The sequence below is a fragment of the Podarcis vaucheri genome (assembly GCF_965113315.1).
Source record: "Podarcis vaucheri genome assembly, chromosome: 3".
Lineage (NCBI taxonomy): Eukaryota > Metazoa > Chordata > Lepidosauria > Squamata > Lacertidae > Podarcis > Podarcis vaucheri.
Window position 1 is genome coordinate 91,879,476 of NC_138761.1, and position 16,298 is coordinate 91,895,773.

Genomic DNA, 16,298 nt, shown 5'->3' on the forward strand with positions numbered 1-16,298 from the left:
ATTTTGAAAGCAGCCAGGGAATAAATAATTTATCAATCGACGATAATTAAAAGCATTGACGTATAACGTTTTAGTAATACTGCAAATTAATGTAAGATTATGTAATTCCAAAACCGAATCGGACGGAAGTATTGCATTTGTATTATTGTATGTTATCTTTCTTTCTTTCTTTCTTTTTTGTTTTTCTTTTCTCTTTTTCTCTTTTTTCTTTTTTTCTTACTTCTTCCTATGATGGAAACTTTTATGTGTGTATATATCTGAATAACGATTTAAAGAGTGTATCTTTCTTAAATAAAAAAAAAAAAAGAAAAAGCCTATAATTTATTACTGTTTTAGAGCAAAGCAAGAGCATTGATTGCAAGCAAAGCAAAAGCACTGAGGAACTTTGTTGTTTGTCAAGAGACATGTTTTTTGGGGGGAGGGGGCTGGGGAATAGAAAAGCAGCAGCAGAACCAAGAAGAGAAATAAAAAACTAAACAGCTTGGTGGATTTCATGTTGAAACCCTGCTGAATGAATCTCTCTTGCTTGACCTAGTTCTGTAATAAGACAAATCACCAGAAGAGTAACTGCACACTAGGCTTGACAGTGATGACTGCCATAAGCCACAGAAAACTGGCTTCTGCCAGTAATACAGCCAGCCAATCAGCCGGCTTCCAAAGCAGTTTGGGTTCCCATGCATTGTGAACATGTCAGGTGCAAGCACTTACCATGATAATCCCCTTGGCCTGGTGGGTTGGACATTATAATTTTCATGCAGCTGAATGGAGTATAGTCAGTTCTCTTGCCTTCTTTTCCATAGGAATGTCGGATGCTGTAAGCATATCCTTTGTCAAACTAAATAGAAATAAAAATTGGGTGGTGTCAAGAGATTTCAGCTACTACAAAGGATGAAACAATGGGATTTTGAGTGGTTGTATTTGATTATATCTCCTTGCTAAGCAATTTTAAAGTTTAAATTGAAACGATGTTATCAGCCAGCCATGTTGTAGCAGTTACAGAAGACTCTTTTCATGGCACGATAGGACTTGGAAATCATTTCTGAGTATGGCAAGTTGGTCCTGCAGATTTATTCCTCAATTTTCTACAATAATTACCTCTTCTGCTGGGCTTATTAAAAATAATCAAATTAATCAAAGCTAAACTGACAGCCAATTTGAGAACAAGCTTTTAAAACATTATAACTCTTACTCACAAACTGTGAGTTTTTAAAGTCTAAGCTCAGGGCAATCCAGAAGGACCGCTGTACCAAAATGACTGTTGCAACAGAGAGGCAGGTATGAACTCCAACCTAAAAGTGCACAAATATTTTAATGCAAAGCAAACAAATAATTGTTGAGCAATGGTGGGCTATGAGATAATCAATGTAAGTCTGCATTAGTCACACTGAACAAGAAAACAAGTCAGAAGATTGGTGCTTTTTAAAAAATAAAAAAACATATGCCATAGACATGATTGACTCCTGTCACATCCACATCAAAAGCCAATCACAGGAGAGATCGGATAAAGGACCACACAGCCTATTTTTAGCAGCTAGTGTTAGACATTTTGGACACCTTCTGCTTGCCACTAGAGATAGGAGCGGAATTTGGTTTGATTAGCATCTTAATGCAAAGCTACCCAATTAACACTCCCAGCAACAATGCATGAACCAAAAGGATATTATCCTTCAATAATTAAGCACATGCCACTAACAATCCAATTCTGAAAGTAAAATAAATCCCCACTGCCTCTCCTAAAAATATAAAGAAAGGGTTTTGCCATCTTGTTCAAGTCTCATTATTCTTTCCTACCAGCACAACAGTTCAGTCCAAGGAAGAGGGAACAGGCCCTTCAAGGATCAGATTGGCTGCTACGTCAATCATGCAGTTAATGAACCTGTCTATCAAACTGACAGACAGGACATCTCAAAATACTAACAGCCCATGACACAAACCAGCTACTCAAACCTTGCTACACCAGCACCTATTTTTCGACTGCATTTCCATGATACAGAGGTTTTACATGAGGCAGAAGATGGCGTGTTCTAAAGAACTTTGCTTTATTCTATAGTTAACTAAGAGGTGAAAATGGTGCAATGGCTTTTATATTTAATGACATATTTTACAATACATGTTCTTTCTCTAAGCAAAACAGTGGGAGAATAGAGTGAATAAATCACACAGAATTTTCTAAAAATCATGGTACTTGCATTAAAATACTTTGTAGACTGCCTCACAGCCTAGTTCTTACAGAGAGCAACTATTCAAATTTTGGAAATGAAAATTATACCTCTCAAGCAATTAATCAACAGAACAGTGGTGCCTCTCACTACCTTAAATCAGATGAATATCAGATACACATGGCATAAAATTCAAATTAATTCTGATGGAAATGCTTTATTGCTTTAAATGGCAGTTTCCACAGTGTGCATTCAAACACACATTCGGATACATGCAATGTTTGTTACGAACTATTCAGAAGGGAACATACAGCAGTGTGCTTTGTTATGTAAGACAAGGAAAACTGATATTTTCATAACAGACACTTTTTCTTTAAAGTAATTGAACTCAGGCTACAATGACACAATTATAAGCTTGCAAAACAGGCATTAATAAAAATTACAATGGAATCTATGTAATATTTCAGATATCTAGCAGCAATAAAAGTTGGCATTCTAGATTAAGGGTATGAAAATGTTACATTTCAGGAAATATATAACATTATGAATAACTTTTGACACACATTTGTGCTTAAATCAAATCTGATATTTTCTGGAAATACTTTAAGTTTGCAAAAGTGCGAGTTCAAGACTGGACAAGAGGCTGACAGACTAATTAGCCAAACATCTTGAAAAGGATAAGACTCCAATGGAATGATAAGAGTATTAAGGACAGAGTCAAATGGATACATCAATGTAGGCTGACATCTCAAAATGAAATACAAAGAAAAAACAAGGAAGTTTCCTATCTTGCTCTTTGGTATTTTGAAACCAACAGTTAAAGCAGAAAAAGAAAGCCTGCAGTCTGTATTAATTTTAGCACAACTAAATTTTGTAACAAATGACTTGCACCTGAGAGAAAACCCTGCATTTCATTTATTTGAAGTTACATACCTCAATAAGGCATTTAAATAATCCAGTATTTTCATATTCTACAGAAGTGTATTGTGCTGACATCATATAATTGCCTGGGGGAACTAAGCTTTATTCAAAACTGTGTTCCGCCAAGACCATTAAGTTCACCAACTGATAGGACATCTTAGAAACACAACATAAAATCTGATCTCCCACTATTCCTCTAGTTTACTTAACCTTGGTGTGCACCAACGAGCTGATAACTAATTTAAGACCTGAGAAAAAAAAGAAATTTCAGAGGGAAATGCAGAGAGGCATGATTTAGTTTAATATGCATCTACATTAGCTACAGGGCATAATTAAAAGTACATCACTTCTTTAAATCTACATAATTATATCCCAAAGACATTCTCATTAGTATCTTCTACTTTGCAGCTAAACCAGAAGAGGCCTCAGGTCTGCAAGGTCAGACTTCTTTATTTTAAATGTAATAATATAATGTTGAAAATAAAACGGCTGATGCAAAGTGGTGAGGCTGGCCTTTATCATCTATGCATTATTATTGTGAACACAAGAATTCCCAGACATCCATAAAAAAATAATCAAGTAGCCGAAATCTGGTTTTTAAAAAAGCTGAAATCAATCACTGATTAATGATCAGGGCTAATTCTGAATATATGAAGCAAACTGACTAGCTTTATTAATTTATGCATTATTTCATGGTAATAGAACTGCAATATTTATTCAAAATAATTTTCTTTAACCAGCAACTTGGCTCTTAATTCCGTTAACAGATGGATGTTCTAGTTCCAACAGTACAAAACAATCCTTCATATTAATTACCGCATCGTCCTGAGAGTAAGTATGCGATACAAAGACAAAGGGGAGGTGTCTTTTGAGTCAAATGCCTACAGACTAAAAGCTGCTATGACCAATTCCACAATCTGTGGTATGGTCTAAAGGCTCTTAATGTGAAACATGATTAGAGCTACACTCACTTGACCTAGTCCCTGGTATCTGGAATCAAGGGAAATAACCTCCACTTACTAAGCTTGCTCCCAGAGTTAATTGAAAGCTTCTACCAAACTGAAAGCTATGTTGTAATAGGAAGCCTTTTTGAACAGGGGTGGATCACTTGTCTTGTGGACTGCATGACCCTCGGGGTATTTATGAATGGTTGCAGCAGAAAAGTGACACGGCGAATGAGGAACACTTATTCCGCACCATCAAAATTATTTTCCGAAGCTGAAAAATATTTATCAAAAACCTTGGTATAGAATATGCCAAAAATAAAATACAACAAACAATATTTCTACTTAAACTAATGTATATAATCAGAGGCAACCATTTCATTTTAACAACTGACCTATCTGAAATATAATTTAATCAAACCGATGCTTTAATCAAACACATGACTTGCTAGACTCTTGGCGACTTGTGCAAAGAGGAACGATCTGTTCCAGTGAAATTTAAATACTAATTGCCATTCTAGGGTATTGTGGATTATTCTTCCTCTTTCCACAAATTTCACAGTAATAAAAATTAGCACTTTGGATATGCAGTACATTTAAAAGCTTAAGGAGAAAGAAAGCAGCTTTATATAAGGTGCCCCAAATTTCAGGGGTGGTGGTGGCAGGGGAAGGTTTAGTGAGTAGCGGGACTGATCATCACCTGGGGCGGAGGCCTAGCTGTTTGGTCCCTGCTTCCAGTTTCAAACCTCCCATTCCTTCGGAAGTCTCTTAGAAGCCAATCCCGCACCTGCTGTTGGGCCAAAGAGACAAACGGATGATGCTGCTGGTTTATTGACCACTCTGCTGACCAGCAACATCCCTGGCCAAGCTGGCTGGAGTGGTCTATGGCATGGTGTTGGAGAACAGCACTATTATAGGCACCACGTAAACGCTCATTCTGCGTTGTTTTCTAAGCATGGCAGCATTTATCTTTGGAAGTCTTAAAGCATGCCGGCTTAAAGCATGCCTTTAGGAGGCACTGGAAATGTAAAAGAAAATATAGCATTTGTGTAGAAGACCTCCTTCTATGCCTTTCTGGCATTAGCATCAAGGCTCAGAGAAACGGCAAGCTGATCTGTTCTCTTATGCCATGACTTCTACATATACTTGGAAGCCTTTTGCAAAGGACTTTGAACGCCTGTCGGATTCCCCCTGTTTTACATGCTTCTCAGCACTCTCAAGAACTCCAAAGAATCTGCTCTTCTTGGTGGCAAATTGTTGTTCTGCAAAACTTTTTATTCAGTACAGTAGTCCTTTAGGGACTACTGGTATCTGTGCAGGGGCCTCAGGACTGTGAAAGTCAGCTCTGACCACTCCAACCTGGCTTTCCCACGCAACTTGGGAATGACAGGGCCTGCTTGCATGGTTCTACACCCCTTTCCAAGCACACATTTTATAATGCCCAAAGTGGGTATGTAAGTTTAAACAGACTTTCTACCCAATTACGAAGCACAGACAGGCCTATATGGCCTTTCCTCCCTCCCTGGGCTCCCCATCAATCCCTCTTTTAAAATTAGTGTTATGTTGGCTACCTTTCAGTTGGTAAGGAGACAGAACAAGGACTTCATTCAACCATCCTCTAAACAGAAATGGATCAGTAGTTTGGAAAATATTAAGGTTAAGCACTGGAGGACAATGTATGGAAATATTTGTAGTGGAACTTGGTCCTTTTATTGATTTTGAAAGCAAATATTGATATCACTATATATAAGTGTTTATCAATATTGTAAGTAAGTTTTCTGACTTCCTTCTGTGATTTCTGCAAACAACAAAGTTAGGCAATATAAATTTATGCTGAGAGCAGAATTGAGATGTATATCCGCTGTGAGGAAAGGATGGGAAAGCAGGTGTTTTTTGCTATTGCTATTTATGTTAGACTTGTTTTAGTCTAAGCAGCTGTCCACAGTGTACATGGACGTCTGCAGACTTCGCAAATGTTCAAAGAGAACTATTAAGAACTGAATAGTGCTCCAAACAAGTAATTTACCTTGTCTGCATCCACTTTTCCTCTGATGAATTCAGATTTCCAGAACTGTAGCGCTTGTTCTAGTGTTAAACCGATGCCTTTTAGGAACAAACCATATTGCATGCGGCCTCCATGACGGAGATGATGGTTATCACGCAGAGCTTTGTGCAGTTGGCGCATGCAGGGAGGAAATGATTTAACAGAAAGCTGCAACAGTAAAACATATTACTGAATAGATTGACTTACAGGCTGCATTTTGATCACCAATTAAATCCATTTAGAAAGGTGAACAGCTTGAGGAGAGAAGGATATGCAGGGGCTATAGGGACTATGCGTAAATCTATTTTACCACTTCAATATGCCTGTAAGCATTTGAATCTAATATTTTGTTCTATACAAGAGAAAAGAATAAATGCAACACAGAAATACAGTTATTAAAGAAAGAAATGGTCTTTACTAATTCTAGCCAAAAGCATTAATCAGTATGGTTAATTAGTTACCAGTTTAAAATATGGATTCTGATTGTATATTAATAGTTCTCCCCCCCCAAAAAAGTGTACTCTACTTTGATGGCACTGATATCATTTATTGGTATATCTTGAATTTGTTTAAAACATTTTATACTGCCCTTCATCCTATCACAATTTAGGTCAGTGGATAACAGGCTTACCCAACCTGGTGCTGTTGAACTACAACTCCCATCATTCCTGACAACTGGCTATGCTGGTTGGAGCTGATGGGAATTGCAGCGCAAGCGATCTGGAGGGCCCTGTGCCGGGAAAGGCTGGTGCATTAACAGATACAGAAAAACAGCAGAGCGGGGGTCAGATAATGCATTTAAAACAGACTTAAATATTTTCAGATACATTGCTGGATGCACTTTAATTAAGTTTATTTTCCCAACTATTACTTGCTTTCATTTCTTAGATACGATATGCCCGCTATAATAATCATAATCATAATCAGCAGTACAGGCAGTGACCATTTTGCCCACATCTAACAGACATGTGGGCATGGAAGCGCGGGTCATTTTGGACCCGGAAGAAGACAGAATTGGGCAGAACAGGGCAGGCTTATACGTGTGTGGGGGCCAGGAACAGAGCCCCCCCCCCCGTAAAATGGTCATTGCCTGTATTAAGCTACCGTATTTGGTTAACAATAAGGTGTTAATAGTTACAGCAAACCTCTAGACCGACTCCTTTATATCACTTTTAAAAAACAAACAGGACTTCTATGCCACTGGTTTCCTTGAGGATAAATATATTGGAACGGATTCAAATGAGGTTAGTTGTGCATTAGTGCATCACTGATTTCATGTTAGTCATAACCTTGTCTCATTGATTTCAACAGGACTAATGCATGGCCAACTTCCTCTGGATCCAACCTGTTATTGTACGTAAAGGGCACACAAACTGCATGCTGGACAAGGGCAATACGGGGTACAGTTTAAAAGCATAAATACTCACAGTGTCAATCTGTTCTAATGAAATTTTCCCAATGTTTCTTTCAATGCTGTAATCTGGACCAACATATGCATGACTGTGGGGTAGAGACAAAAGAAAGTTTTTTATGGTATATGAAATCTTCAACAATTCACTTCTTGTTACAATGGAAACTTAAATACACAATTGTTTTTATGGATTTTAGGAGGAAATCATTCCAACGTAACAATTTAGCAAATATGACTTGAATACACTAAAGCACTTTGAAACTTTTTTTTATCCAACACAGTTCTGACATTTCACCACACAAGCACCTTGACAAGATTTATTTTGTGGCATTTCTTCCTGAGAAACAAGATCAGAATCATAGTCTGGGATGAACATTATGTTCTAAGTATGAGCAAAATACCTGAAACTTGTCAAATCAGCTGCCCAAAGAAAGTAGTTCTAGACTTCAGTTATAGATCCTTTATATTTTTCACATTAAAGGAACTGCTAGTAAAAGTGTGTCTTCTTAAAATTTATCAGAAAATTGTGACAACATTTCTATTGAAATACTACAGAGCTCCATGAGGAGACAACCCCAGAAAGTAATAAAATCATGATTGTGGTTTTAAAAAGGGTCTGAGGGAAGGAGAATAGTCTGCATGAATTTCAAGTGCAGTCATACCTCATGTTAATCGCTTTTATGCTTTTTAAGTCGCTTTTATGCTCTTTCAGGTTACGTCCCACGGTGACCCGGAAGTACCGGAAAGGGTTACTTCTAGGTTTTGCCACTTGCACATGCACAAAAGTGCAAAATGACGTCATGCGCATGCGCAGAAGTGTCAAATTGCAACCCACACGTGTGCAGACGCGCCGCTGCGGGTTGCACTCTTTTCATGTTGCAAACGGGCCTCCGGAACGGATCCCGTTCGCAACCAGAGGTACCACTGTAGATGGGCTCTTTTTTCCCCCAAAGGACAAAACACGTTTGCTTGTTTGAAATCTAACCTAAGGGATGAGCTTGATGTGTTGACTGAGATGGCGCAGGTGAAATCATGGTAAGAACAGCAGCTCTCTACTACCCACTTGAATCTACCATCTGCAGTGAAAGAAGCTGAGTTTGAGAAGGGAGGGTCCACATGGCTCTCCTGTTCAAATCTCTGGTGAAGTGCAAGGAACAGCCCTTCAATGGGCTGGTTGGGCCCTTTTACTTTTTTTCTTCTGGCACAGACAGGTCCATAAGTTAGCAGTCAGAATGCCAGTGGTGCCACCTGCACTGTAGAACTGCTTAGGAGCTTCGCCATACCGGGGCCAATTAAGGCAAATCTCAAAGAGTTGCTTGCTGTAGGCTGCAGTAGCAGCTGCCTGGGCACACCTCAGGGGGATGCTCCATACCACCTATTCACCATCCGCAACCATTTCCTGCTGCTCACTGGACCACCCAGTAATACTGCTCCCCGAGAACTATTATAGGAAAAATATACTGATACATTACCTGAGATGACTGAGCAGAGGCTGGAGTCTCTCATCTGTTTGTACAATGGGCAATGACCGTGCTGTGAGCTAAAAGGGATTGGGGAGGGGTGGGGAAACAAGTCACAAAGAGCCAGTGAAATGATGCTCTCTCTCTCTTTTTTTAAAAGTACAAACTACAGTTACTAATAATGCAAATAAAATTAACTTATTCACCCAAAAACTTATTCTTCAAAAAAACCACTGGAACCTTTGTTGTCTCTCACACAATCACTCTCTCTTGTTGAGTCAAATCTCCAGAAACAGAAATCAACAACTCTTCTTTCATCTTTTTCAAAGATGTCCATTTATTTATCATCTTTCTACCTCTTCCTATTAAGCTTATAATTTTATCAGCCTTCCACATAAGCTTTAAATCTATCGATTCAATCTATTATTAGATCAACGCAATGTCGTTATTTCAACAAGTTCTTCTCCAGACCCATTAACCATTGCATTTAAACTACTTAAGTTCTGTTGATGGGAAGTAGCATTAATCCACTCCTCTGCCAAATCCACTCCTGATGAAGAGCAGAGGAAATCAATGTTTCAGTAACTGTTTCCACAGAAGGCTCCACTACGAGCTCTCCGTATAGTTAAGTCTTACAAAACAGATTCCTTTCCATCAATTACAGTTGTTTCCTTAGATGAACATCTTTTTTTTCTTCTGTGCTGCTGAAGCATATTAGCTAAGGTTTAGCCACGGATCAAGGAAGTGCCCAGTTCAAACCTAACTTCTGCCACTAAATACAGGTAGGTAGCTGTGTTGGTCTGCCATAGTTGAAACAAAATATTAAAAAAAATCCTTCCAGTAGCACCTTAGAGACCAACTAAGTTTGTTATTGGTATGAGCTTTCGTGCGCATGGTATCCAATGAAGTGTGTTTGTTTCTGCCACTAAAATCAACAAATGGCTTTAGATAAGCCATTTTCAGACTCAAGTCTTGCTGGACCACCTGTAATACGGACCTAACAGTATCAACCTACCTTAAAGGGCTGCTACAAGGATTATAAGGTAATATATTTAATTTATATGCCACTTACTAGAACAAAAGTGCTCCCAGCTACTTACAACTGACAGTCTAAAGTATTAATTAAGAATACCAGTAAAAACAAGTTACATTGAAAAAAAGGAAGAAAAAATGTTAGTAATTCTAAAATATCTGTGCTTGCTAAAATCGCACGTCAAAATTACATCCTTGGGTATGTAATAATACTCATCACCATGCCTAGCAATGTCAGTGAATAACTTATACCTCCTTTACCCACTGGCTGCTTCTCATTCAGTCTTCATGGTCTCTCACACACATACCTTGCCAGCATCCATCTCTGCCTGCCTAACAATGGGAAACCCTCATGGCTGCCTCAAGCCTACATCAGATTGGAGGAGAGGAATGGAAAAGGGACTCCGAGAACATAAACCCTTTAACAGAGGCTCTCCATGAATGTTGAACATTCTAAGTGTTAAGGATTATTACACTAATCCCAGTTATTCACCCATCTTGCAGTTCGTTGTGCAAATTATTGTTGTTGCTAGCCATAACAAGCAGGAAAGGACGGAGCAGGGAATTCTACTTCACTGTGTTTGGAAAAGCTAACAACCGCCTCCCATTCATACTGTTTCATTCTCCAGATCATACGCTAAGCCCATCTCTGGATATTGCTCCCTAGACAAGTATGATGATTCAGTTGCCAAAGTATGAGAGCAGGGAAGCAACACAGGACGTTTGCACCACATACAGAAACATGAAGCTGCCTTCTAGGGAGTCAAATAATTTGTACATCCAGCTCTGGACTGTCTAGTCCGACTGTCAGCAGCACCCTAAGGTATGAAGAAGAGCTTTCTTTCCCAGTCTGCTGCCCAAAGATCTTTTAAACAGAAAGGCCAGGTACTGGACTGAGGACCTTGTGTTATGCATGTAAAGCATGCGTCCTACGCCTATGTTTTGGTCATCCCATATGTTCAGAGAACTGGGAGGGAAAGAGGGATTTCTACAGCTGTGAAAAATACCTAGGCAGCTACTTTAAACTTGATCAGAAACTAGCTTGACAGCTGTCAGGGATGCTATAGTAGTCCATTTCCTGCATTAGCAGAGGGCTGGACTAGACAATCTTTGAGGTCCTTTGCGGTTCCATGACTTTTAGGGTTCTATAACAGATAAGATTCCAAAATAGAGAATTTAATTAGCAAAACCATAAATCACACGGTTAAATCTGTGTGCTACTGAAAAGATGAAGAAAATGTATATTGTTTTTAACAATCACATATTTATTTCCATGCAATACCCTTTTGTAAGAAAATAACACAGGTACTCATGCTTAGATATTGGCACATAATTGCGTATCTATTAGGAGCTCCTTCCTACTCATCGCTGCTCTAAAGATAGATCTGGGACATGCATTTGATTGATTGGCTTTCAATGTAAGTATTTCATGCTTTTTGGTGCAGTGATAGCACCAAAAAGTCTGGTTTGATTAATAACCAGACAAGCAACGCACAAGCTTAAAGCAGCGGTCACCATCTTTTACAATTGACAATTCCATGCTTTATTATGGATTTTGTTCCAAAGAGAAGCAAAAATGTAGTATGTTGTAACAACAATTTTGCACTGAGAATATATGTCTGAATTATAAGGGTCAGAGAGTTTCACCTTATCATCACCTCTATAATTGGAACAGATCCATGTTTGAGGTCACAGGTCTGCTACTAGGCTAGTTTGGACCTTAAACTGGGGAGATACAGATTCAATCAGGACTCTTATTGAGAGACACTGGCCCAGTCATTATCTCAAGTCTCATGTAAACTGCAGGATTGTTGCAAGGATTAAACAGTGGGAAGGAAAACAATCAAATACACCTGTCTGAACTCCTGGGAGGAACAATGGTGTGTGTGTGTGTATAATGTCTACTTATTCCTCATATCAGAAAGTCTAATGGGCAAGTTACTGGTAAGTCTTGTTTTACACAATATGTTAGATCGTGGGTAGGAGAGGCAAAAAAAATTCAATAAAAAAGAACTAATATACTGAATCTCTAATACAGCTACAGAATACACACAATTTTATTTTATTTATTAATTAATTAAATTTATATACTGCCCTTCATCAGAGGGTCATAGGGCAGTTTACAGTATAAAAACACAAAAATACATAATGTATCATCAGACAAAACAATATAACGGTATAACAATATTATATATATACTGAATGCAATAAACAGGATTTCATTCAATGTATAGGATTGCACTGTCAATAATGCTTTGCCTAGGTACTGTATTTGGTAGTTAACATAACAGCAGTTTTATATAATGTAAACAGCATCTCTTTTAACACAGCACAATTCCTGCTCCGGGCTTACATTTATATGCACACATACCCATACTTTTGCTGGGTTGTTAATATGTAATTCCAAATAGGTCACGTTGAGTACAGCTGTATGGTGTGTACTACTGAAAGCGATTGATCAAGAAACAACCACTTCGCTAATGTTGCAGCAAAATGTCACAATGCAAATGTTATGCAGCCAGGGAAATCAATATTAGAACAGTGTTTGCATGCTGGTATGTTGCCACAACTAGACAGCTGACATTTCAATGCTGATCAATTTTGAAAAAAGTTTGGTTTTAACCTTTAACACATTGCAATTCTGAAGAAATACTCAAAGTATGCAATCTTAGCAAAGATGTAGTTATTATATTTTAGCACGATGGACATCCAGAGACACTTTAAAAAAAAACCTATCAAAAGCACTAATTTCATGTGAAGAATTAGCTCCCCCACCCCATTAACAGCTATCCAGCATTTCTTCACGTTAAAATATATCAGGTGGTTGCTTACCACTGAGTATTCCCATGGATTTCTATCCCTGGGGGGTTTGCAAGAAAAGAGTTTGTGATAGATTTCTTGTATTTGGAGCCTGCCCTTTTCCATAGAAAAAAATCAAAGCAAGTAATAAAGAGCAATACAGTGGTACCTCGGGTTACATACGCTTCAGGTTACACACTCCGTTAAGCCAGAAATATTACCTCGGGTTAAGAACTTTGCTTCAGGATGAGAACAGAAATCGTGCTCTGCTGGCGCGGCAGCAGGAGGTCCCATTAGCTAAAGTGGTGCTTCAGGTTAAGAACAGTTTCAGGTTAAGAACGGACCTCCAGAACAAATTAAATACTTAACCCGAGGTACCACTGTACACAAAGAGGTCAACCAAGGAAACCCACAGAAAGGACCTTGAGCTCCCCCATCCCACCCTAGACACCACAAAGCTTCAACAGTTTAAGAGAGGAGAGGCCATGAGCCAAAGAAGGAACATTCTTACAAATAAGAATGAGCATATAACAGTAGCTTTGCTTGCTGTTTTTTGCCACACTGCTTCATGGCACTGTTTAGAAAGCAAAGCTCTGTCTGCACATATTGTTTGATCCTGCCTACATGTGCCCCTTGGGGACGCGGGTGGTGCTGTGGGTTAAACCACAGAGCCTAGAACTTGCCAATCAGAAGGTTGGCAGTTCGAATCCCTGCGACGGGGTGAGCTCCCGTTGCTCGGTCCCTGCTCCTGCCAACCTAGCAGTTCGAAAGCACGTCAAAGTACAAGTAGATAAATAGGTACCCCTCCGGCGGGAAGGTAAACGGCATTTCCGTGCGCTGCTCTGGTTCGCCAGAAGCGGCTTAGTCATGCTGGCCACATGACCCGGAAGCTGAACGCCGGCTCCCTCGGCCAATAAAGCGAGATGAGCGCCGCAATCCCAGAGTCGGTCACGACTGGACCTAATGTTCAGGGGTCCCTTTACCTTTAAATGTGCCCCTTCTTTGATCTCCCCCATTACGTTGGGAAAATTAATCACTTGATATCTTTTGCAAATCCCATGTCTCATTTGTTTCAACACAACGTACTTGCACAGTACTTCATATATTGAGCACCAGGGGGTTGGGCCATTAGATGGAAAGTGCTCTCCGCAAGAGAATCATCTCATAGCTTAACATTTGAGAGACAAATAGGGCACGCAACAAAATGTTACGGTGGATTCCCAAGTGGATGAGCACAACTGTAGCATATCTGATAGCGAAGGTTTCTCCCCATTGCTAGGTCAGCTGGCCATGGTGTGTTAGATGAAAAAGTGAAGGGGGTTTGTTGGGAGATGCCAGAGAAGGGAAAGGTGCTAGCATTAGAAAGGAGTAATCTGTATGCCCTTGAATATATATAATGGGCAGTGTGATACACTAAGCAGGTTATAAGTCAAGAATAATTTGATTTAGGATGCAACCCCCATGCAGAGTAGGTCTTATTTCCAAGTAAACATGGGTAGGTTTAGGTTGCACATTTGATATTAAGCCTGACTGCATCAACTGTTAATCCAAATGCTAAAGCGTTTAAGTTTGGATGTAAAACATTCCACTTCACTGTTCAATGATGATTCATGAAGTAAATCAATAAAAGAAGCTATTTCAGTTTTCCCTCGGGTCATAATCTCACACACATTTTCAGGTCACACTGAACTAAGTGGGAGTTCTGTGTTGAGTTGACCCACGTTATGTTAGGGCTGCCAGGTAAATTTTCAGAATCCAGGCCTTCTTTTATTTCAACTTACAAGCCTCTACTTTACCTCTTTGACAATCAGGAAATCTTCAACATTAGCCTGCAGTCCCCAAGGGCTTTTGGGGCAGGGGGCTTGTTTACGACACTCTCTCTCAGGGAACTCTCTAACCCACATCATCACTCCATGTACATGCTTGCATGTGCCCTTGATTTACTTTGCAATTTAACATTTCAATCTGGTAGTTTTTAGTCAGAAGAGTTATTTAAAGTGTTGATTCTTTAAACTATTTTAACCTAAACGTCCTAGAAATGTGCAGGAACACTTCCCTCTTACCAGATCTTTATACGACTGTCATATTCTGCCCGGGTGCTGAGGTCCAGCGCCGAGGGCCTTCTGGTGGTTCCCTCATTGTGAGAAGCAAAGCTACAGGGAACCAGGCAGAGGGCCTTCTCGGTAGTGGCGCCCGCCCTGTGGAATGCCCTCCCATCAGATGTCAAAGAGATAAACAACTACCTGACATTCAGAAGACATCTTAAGGCAGCCCTGTTTAGGGAAGTTTTTAATGTATGACAAATTAGTGTATTTTTTGGTCTTTGTGGAAGCCGCTCAGAGTGGCTGGGGAAACCCAGCCAGATGGGCGGGGTACAAATAATAAATTATTTACTACTACTACTACTACTACTATTATTATTATATTCCTTAAGTTACCTTAAAATGTGCATCTCAACCAGTATTTCACTGACTGGCAAGGCTAGAAGATATAGCACAACCCTTTGGGCCTTGGTACATATTATGACAACATTATAGCTCAAGGTCTTCCAGATTTTAAACAGTGGTGTGCTATTATTTACAACCTTAGCGGTTTTAAAATTCTCAGCTCCAATGGGAGCAGTGAGCAGTGAGCACAGTTCAATGCATACAGTGGGGATTTCCCACCACTTCCTGTTGCAACCTTTAGTTCCCCCACCCGCCACGGTCACTCCTAGTTATTTGAGGCCCTCTGCAACAGTGTAGAATATGGAGAAGCAGGCAAGAAGACAGGCTGAACTGGTGGAAACTGGGCGGGCCTCTTTTTGATTGGGTGGAAGCACATTTCACTCATGTAAGGGGTTTTCTGCTTCATCTTACTCTGCACTAGGACACAGCTGCTACTGAAAACCCAGCTGCATAGGGTGACTGGGTCGGCGATAGCAGAGAGCGAAGGCTAAACAAAGCTTTCTTAGTGGCTAGGTAAGGGTAAAGGAACCCCTGACCATTAGGTCCAGTTGCGGACGACCCTGGGGTTGGGGCGCTCATCTTGCTTTATTGGCTGAGGGAGCTGGCGTACAGCTTCCGGGTCATGTGGCCAGCATGACTAAGCCGCATCTGGCGAACCAGAGCAGCACACGGAAATGCTGTTTACCTTCCCGCCGGAGTGGTACCTATTTATCTACTTGCACTTGATGTGCTTTTGAACTGCTAGGTTGGCAGGTGCTTGGGCAGAGCAATGGGAGCTCACCCCGTCACGGGAATTCAAACCACCGACCTTCTGATCGGCAAGTCCTAGGCTCTGTGGTTTAACCCACAGCACCACCCGTGTCCCTTCTTAGTGGCTACAACAACTGGGGGAAAATGTTACACAGTTGTGTAGGTGCTGCAGTCACCTGAAGTCCTTTGCCACCGGAAGGCTTATTGATGGTCCAGAATGGCCCTGTAACCACCTTGGTTCTTGAATTTAATCTGTTCTGGGAGTCTGTTTGACACCCGAAATGGTTCCGATTGGCTGCAGGAGTTTCCTGCACTCAATCAGAAGCCGCGG

The 16,298-nt window shown here is 40.1% G+C and overlaps 1 protein-coding gene across 6 annotated transcripts in view; it reads right to left on the reverse strand.

The window, feature by feature from the left end:
• Positions 1–16,298, reverse strand: part of PRIM2 (DNA primase subunit 2) — a 67,495-nt gene that overhangs the window by 18,622 nt on the left and 32,575 nt on the right. For all 6 annotated transcript variants that reach the window (XM_082218319.1, XM_082218324.1, XM_082218323.1 and 3 more), the window contains exons 8-11: positions 8,952–9,019; positions 7,496–7,568; positions 6,051–6,236; positions 709–835 (exon numbers count right to left, since the gene is read on the reverse strand). In XM_082218319.1, coding sequence (XP_082074445.1) covers positions 709–835; positions 6,051–6,236; positions 7,496–7,568; positions 8,952–9,019 — 454 coding nt within the window. The remainder of the gene's footprint in view (positions 1–708; positions 836–6,050; positions 6,237–7,495; positions 7,569–8,951; positions 9,020–16,298) is intronic.